This window comes from Vigna unguiculata, chromosome 10, assembly GCF_037176805.1.
Source record: "Vigna unguiculata cultivar grain cowpea cultivar isolate G323 ecotype 2 chromosome 10, ASM3717680v1, whole genome shotgun sequence".
Classification (NCBI taxonomy): domain Eukaryota; kingdom Viridiplantae; phylum Streptophyta; class Magnoliopsida; order Fabales; family Fabaceae; genus Vigna; species Vigna unguiculata.
The window spans coordinates 12,621,225-12,628,408 of record NC_140801.1 but is presented as its reverse complement, the minus strand read 5'-3'; the positions used below and the strand labels follow the sequence as shown (position 1 = coordinate 12,628,408).

General features: G+C 35.3%; 1 protein-coding gene across 1 annotated transcript; it reads left to right on the top strand.

Annotated features, from left to right (window-relative positions):
* Positions 1-360: 360 nt before the first annotated feature.
* Positions 361-6,430, top strand: LOC114167108 (Josephin family protein). The gene is made up of 2 exons (XM_028052066.2): positions 361-763; positions 5,387-6,430. Exons 1-2 carry the CDS (start codon positions 527-529, stop codon positions 6,215-6,217), a joined length of 1,068 nt encoding a protein of 355 aa, XP_027907867.1. The 5' UTR covers positions 361-526; the 3' UTR covers positions 6,218-6,430.
* The last annotated feature ends 754 nt before the right edge of the window (positions 6,431-7,184 follow it).

Here is a 7,184-nt window from a genome sequence, read left to right as displayed (position 1 = left end):
ATATATAACTATTTTACATATATAATATTTAAATTTAAATAAGAAAATAATATTTAGAAAACAATATAAAATATAATTTGCTTGAGAGAAAAAAAAACATAATTATACTATAGAATAATAATACACATAATTATTATTAATGGATCACTAATTTAATTTTACTGTTTTGTTTTTGTTATTACAGATTAATCCAATGTTAATTTAAAATTTTAAAATATTATATATATATATATATATATTTAAATTTAGTTGAACGACAAAAATAAAAAAGAAACATACCGACAATAGACACGTGTGTAATAATTTTTAATGAATAAGCAGTTTATATTATCTTTTTATATTGCATTGGAAAGAAGATGAGGTATGTTTTTTTATCCGTTACAGTTCCTTTCCTTCCCCATCTCTCTCACTTTCACCGTTACCTCTCATCGCACACAACCAAAGAGAACGAACCAAAAGCACCGCGAATAGCAATTAGGGTTTATAGTCCGTTCCCCTTCGCGGATTTTTCGAGATTGCGGGTTCGATGATGATGGAAGGAGCTAGCAATGGAGGGATGCTGTACCACGAGGTGCAGGAGTCGAAGCTGTGTGCGGTGCATTGCGTGAACACCGTTTTGCAGGGTCCGTTCTTCTCGGAGTTCGATTTGGCCGCGCTCGCTTCTGATCTCGATCGCAAGGAGCGCCAGGTCATGCTCCCCGCGCTCTCCTCTGCCGATTTCGAATCGCACAATGTGTCGCTCGACGGCGATTTCAGCATCCAGGTTCGGTTAGGGTTTCTCTTTCCCTAATTTTTGTTTTCGCCTTTTTCGCCGTGGGTTGTTGACGTGTTCGTGAGAATGTGATGTGCTTATCGTCGTTTTTTGTTTTGGAAGTTTCTAGTTGCTTGGATTAGTTTAATATAAGCGGTTTTTAATTTCTTTTTATTATTTGAGGATTTTTGGGGCTTTTGTGGCCCTAGATACTCCTTGAGTTGTTCAATACAAGCTTATAGACTGTGGCGCAGGGGTGAATATATGTGTCTATTTTTCTGGAGTTGACTTCTTCAATTTATAAATGGTTTTTATGATATTTTTAGTTTATAAAACGGAGGAAACGAGTTTGTGAAGCGTTATATATAAGGATGTCTTGTGCTTGATTTGTGCGTACCTTGTTTGGCACAGGATGGCCTTGTGCTGTGTGTTGGATTTTGCAAGTGTAGTTTGACTGATTAAATATTTCTCATGTGCTTATTTTACTTGGTGGTTGTCTATCGAAGGAAGTTCTTTGCATTGACATATATGAATAGCAGGGAGGGGGGAGTTAGATGTAATATATGTTTAAAGCTTTGGATTGTTTGACTAAGCATGTATCCTTAAATAATTACTCCTTTTACATTGTTTCAAGCGTTGTTAACTAGTCACAATAGCATTGTTGCATACCGAAATGTCTTGGATCCATGATTGCAACACTTTCTGCTATTGCAGCCACTATCATTGTTGTGGTTGCAGAATGGATCCTGCATCCTTGTCATCTCTGACAACTCTTTAGCCAATTGAACTTCTGAGTTAGTATAATGTCATTTTTTATGCATATATTTGTTTGCGTACTACTGTTTTTGTACATATATATAGGGGACTCTAGCACACCATGTCGTGTGGTCAACACCTCACTGACACAAGCAGTGTTGTCATGCCTCTCACACGTTAGACATACCGTTGCAGTAGTTGAATAAAGCTATTTTTTTAAAGCTATAATGCAGAGCGAGCATGGCTCCAACATGGGCCAAGATATTGAGTCAACACTTATTTTGCCCAAATATGTCTATGATACTCCTACTATAAAAAAAATTAGATAAATATGTCAGTTGATGAACCTCAGTGTACACAATCAAATCATGGTTTCTAATTTGTCTCTTGATGAACCGGACCAGGAGCTGTTTTTCTATAATGATGATGATCAAGGAGGTTACCGACTATACACTTGATCTTTTGCTTTGAAACAACAAACATAATGTTTCTCCTATTGTACTTTAATCTTCCTCTCTACAAACCATTGTTTAATTGTTTGTCCTACCTTAGAGATCACTCTACTAGTCCAACACACTTGGGTTTTTGATTGGAGATTCCACATTGACTATATATATAGATCAATTTATAGTATATAAGTGGGTGCAAACCTCACTTTACCTATCGGTACTATAAGGTTGAGTTAGGCTTAAAGTTCACTTCTTAATATGACATCAAAGCCATTCAAAAGCTTATCCTAGTAAGGTTTGTTGTTTCTTGAGCCTACAGTGCCACCTGTTATTGAATCACACACAAATATTTATTTCTACGTTCGAGATGTATATGTCTCAGCATGAGGGGTGGGATGTATATGTCTCAGCATGAGGGGTGGGTGTTTGAGATTCCACATTGGCTAGAGATAAGGTCAGTTTACAATATATAAGTGGGTGCAAACCTCATCTTACAAGTTAATTTTATAAGGTTGAGTTAGATTTAAAGTCCACTTTTTAATATCTTTCATTTCATTGATCTCTATTTCCATGTCTTCCACTAAAGAAGCATTAGCAAAATAGTTACCAATTTCCTTTTTAAATTGAGAAGCATGATTACTGGGTGAATTCTAAAGGACTTTGGCTGCTTGAGCTTGATGAAAACAACTCCAACTTTTTCCTTAATTGGGTATGAGGAGCTAACTTCGATTGATTCTTTATTTGGGTCATTGTTTGTTGCTTATGTGGTCTAAGTTTGAGGAAGACCCACTTCTCAATTAAAAATGCTTGAGGAAGACCCACTTCTTGATTAAAAATGCTTGATCTCTCCTCTTCATCCAGATCTATTGCAATGATTTCTCCTTCTTCGTTCATTGACTCTAGAATATAGTCTCCATGTGATAGGCTTCTTTGGAATATAGGATTTAGAGTTACAAATTGTCCAACGGCTGATCCCACTCTTGCTCATCATTATCATATTGGGACTTAGGTGCCATAATATACTCTCCATGTGATTGTGGCTTCTTTGGAGATTAGGGTTTAGCTTTGGAGTTTGGTCAAACTTCTAATCCAAAACTCTTGCTCATTATCATAATTGGACTTGAGGTTCCTATTCAATGCATGGTCCATTTATTGTTAATCCTTTGATAACAAAATAGTTCAAGTTGTTTGGAGTAAATTGAATGATTAATAAGATGCACTGAAGTTTCATGCATTGGAACCCGTTGATAAATTTTGGGCTGCAATTGCCATTTTGTTCGGCAGTTCTTCCAATGAGTCTTTTGTTTTAGCTCTAGACCTTTGGCTCCGCTATATAAATTTGTAATTAGTACAACTCATAAGTATGATCTTGACAATGGATATTATGATGCTGTTATGCCCGCACACTTTGTATTGAGAATGACATTTAGGTTTTGTATGTATGCGATGGTTAGGATTATCTATCTAATCTATCTTCTAATATATAAATGGGATACTAACTTCGATAATTGCTTTTGTGAGCACAGTTCTTTTGTACAATTTTACCCTTATTGGTTTTTTATTGTGGGTACTATTGTTGTATTGTGATAGTTGTTTCTTAAATTTCATTGAATCTTGAAATGTGGATAGAGGAATGACAACACTTGGGTTTCCTCTACTCATGGTTATCAAACTCATGAGTTAACTCGTTAGTTCGGACGAGTTTTCATGTTCACTTAGTGCTTCCGAGTTGCCCTAATTATAAGAGGACCAAACATATTGAGGTAGATTCTTATTTCATTAGAGAAAAGTTGCACTATGGAGGCATCACCTTTAAGGTAGATTGTCAACTCTAGTGAAGAGTTGACCAACGTATTCACTAAGTCTAAGAGGACCAATGATCGAGCATATTTTGCTGCAAGCTGAGCAAATATGGTCCTTATGCTCCAACTTAAGGGAGTGTTATTGTATTGATTCTGATTTCTCAATATAAATAAAACATCCTTGCTAACTTAAAAAAATATGGTTTCAGCTCAATGGCTCCCTATTTCCTATAGTTTAGCAAGGTCATTTCAATATAGCCTTTACCCTTGCATGCAAAGAGGCTGTTTCCAAATTCAAACCCATGACCGTTAGATCACCAAGGCACAATGTTTTGGCTGCACTAGGACTCACCATCTGGGTCATTTCCATAGAGAAGTCAAAATGTCTTTTTACTGGCCTAATGAATAAATTTTATGATTACAGTTTGTTCAAAACAAATGATTCAGTTAATGATGATTGATTTGCACATGCCAATTAGAGTTTTTTGGTGTTTTCAGTATTATTCTCCAATTACAGTATAACATATGTTTAAACCTCCGCTATGGAAATACAAAAAAAGAAGAATGTGACAACTGAAAAATTAATACATGTTATGCCATTGGAAAAAACACCTCAAGCGCATAGAGAACTTAATATATATATTTTGGTCCAGGGCTGTGGGCTGTACTATGGGGATTTTGTACCCTCTCTTCCCTCCTTCTCCTTGTGTGTTTTACCTCTCTAGGTAAAGGTCAATCTCAAGGGGCTAACTTTCATTTTTTTAGTTTTCATTTTTTAGTTTGCCACATAAATAATGTAAAGAGTTTTCCAGAAAGATCTTTCAAGCACTGGATCCCTGAATTTTTAAGATTCTATTGTACTAGTTGACTTGTTATATATGCATTATTCAGTCTTTGGATTTTATTTCATCTTTGCATTTCAAAATCAATGTACGGTTTTGTTTTGTATGTTTTCATATATCATTTGTTGTTATATATATCATTCAAGTACTACTATCCTATGCCTTGAATGATTGGGATTCTGGGAAAAGTATTATTGTCAGATCTAATGTTTTTAAAACTGAAATGGACATTGAAGCAGTGAAAGGATTCACGGTTCATTAGTTTAATGGTGGTTGAACAAGGGCAGAATTCGTAATAATGAAACCTATAATATATCAAGTAAGAAAACTCAACTAAAATTTTTATGTTTGCATAAAAATCATATCATGTCTTATAAGATTAAAAAGTCGTAAGAAATCTTAATCATTAGCAATCCATGTGTAGATATCATATATGAACATTTATTTTAAAATATCTAAGAATAAAATGTTTATAAACTAATAAGCAAAATTTCAAATTGTTTTTTCTTGAAAATCTTCCTATCCTGCTTCTACTGGTTTAGCTGGTTCTTCATAAGTTTGATTGGCTTTCTGCTGCATCTGTTTTCTGGGTTTCTTGACTTTTTATTTAACTGACTGTTGTGGTCCATTTTTAGTAACTGAAGGTACAAGTAGTTTATATTTTATTTAGTGAAATCACTGAAATGTTTGTTCGTTGCATCAAATATTGATTTTGGGAAGGCAATTTAGGATTCGGACCTTTTGCATTTTTTTGATTTAATTCAATTTACAAAGCCATTTCTGTAGGTTTTACAAAAGGCTTTGGAAGTGTGGGACTTACAAGTCATCCCTCTTGACTCTCCAGTTGCTGAGCCTGCCCAGATTGACCCTGAGCTGGAAAATGCCTTCATTTGTCATCTACAAGACCATTGGTTTTGTATCCGCAAAGTGAACGGGGAGTGGTATAATTTTGACAGTCTCTATGCAGCCCCACAACACCTTTCCAAGTTTTACCTTTCTGCCTATCTTGACTCTTTGAAAGGCTTTGGATGGAGCATATTCCTGGTTAGGGGAAATTTTCCAAAAGAATTCCCCATCTCCTCATCTGAAGCTTCTAATGGTTTTGGTCAGTGGCTTTCACCTGAAGATGCTGAGAGGATAACTAAATCTTGCAACTCAGTACAGGCTCCACAACAGAGAGTTAATGAGAACCAACAACACTATGATCAGTTTCTTTCTCACGGGGAAGCTGAAATGTTATTAGACATGGAAGATGAGGAACTAAGGGCTGCAATTGCAGCCAGTCTGATGGATTCGTCCCCAATTGTGACCACTGCTGAAGCCAGTACTCCCCAAAATGATTATCAAAGTAGTAAACAGGTGGCCACTACTGAACCTATCCCTCTAAGTGATCAAAATTCCAAACAAGCAGTAACTACTGAAGCTACCGCTCTAAATGGTCAACAATCCAAACTAGTGGAACCCATTGAAGCTATTCTACCTCTCAATTCTCAAAGCAACAAACTCGTAGCAGCCATTGAAGCTGATTCTCAGAATGATCAAAACAGCAAAGACGTGGCGTCCACTATAGGCGATAACGCTAAAGATGAAAACCAGAATAAAGAGAAAGCTGTGTAAGAGTGTGTTTAATTTGCCCCGAATTTGTTTTTGCAATTGAGGACAATAATCTGTCTGTTATACAAGTTTTAGGTGGTCGAAACATACGTCAGTGACTTAAAGTCATGGTGCTGTGCAGTATACACATTCTCATTTCAATTGCATGATGTATAAACTGTAAGGAAACCCTTCAGCATTTCCATCGATTATATGATAGTTACCAAGTTTTGATAATGTTTTGGAAAGCCCTTCACTTTTTTTCGTGTGATTGTGATTATGATTGATACGAGTTTTGACCATCATGCATGCTGGTACTAGTATAATAAAGTTGCTTGAGTGATAACGGGAACTCCATCGATTGAATGGAACCTTTCCCAAATTTGATACTATTAGATTTATGGTTACTTAGATACATTACATACATGACCAATAGAAAATGTCTTCAAACTATAATAATGCATGGTTTATCATAATCCCTACGAGAACATTTATCTTGTTTGATATTGTTTTTCTAGGTTTCACAGTTTATGGCAGAATTTGAACTTCTTGATCCACACACATCTCATGATATAATAAATAAGAATATACGGAGCTTAAAAGGGCAAACCTATTGTAGAAGATCTTAATGCAAAAGTGTTCAAAAACATAATCTCACTCATTTTTGTTTAAGTTGATTTTGGAGGATGAGGTGCCGAAGAAGTGTGATAGAGAATGTATTTCTTTTTCCTTGGAAAAAGTGAGAAGCGAGAGAAAAAAGAAAAACGTTGTGGAATCCATGTTAAAACAACTTTGTAGAAGTAAAGAGATTTATAATGAAGTCCAAAGATTTTGTGGGACTCATTTGAAAAGTTAGGAATGTGTATTTATCCTTTTTCTTATTATATAAGTATGTTTTAAAGGGTAAATATGTCTTTTAAACATGCACTTTTATTTCTGTTCTACTTGTTTCCTACTCCTGTTTAACCAGAATAACTTAAAAGTACACATA

What these genes read in the sequence shown, in the direction of transcription:
- LOC114167108 (XM_028052066.2), top strand. Translation starts at nt 527, where the DNA reads ATGATGATGGAAGGAGCTAGCAATGGAGGGATGCTGTACCACGAGGTG. An exon ending in ACGGCGATTTCAGCATCCAG is followed by an intron (nt 764 to 5,386) that starts GTTCGGTTAGGG and finishes CCATTTCTGTAG; the next exon opens with GTTTTACAAAAGGCTTTGGA.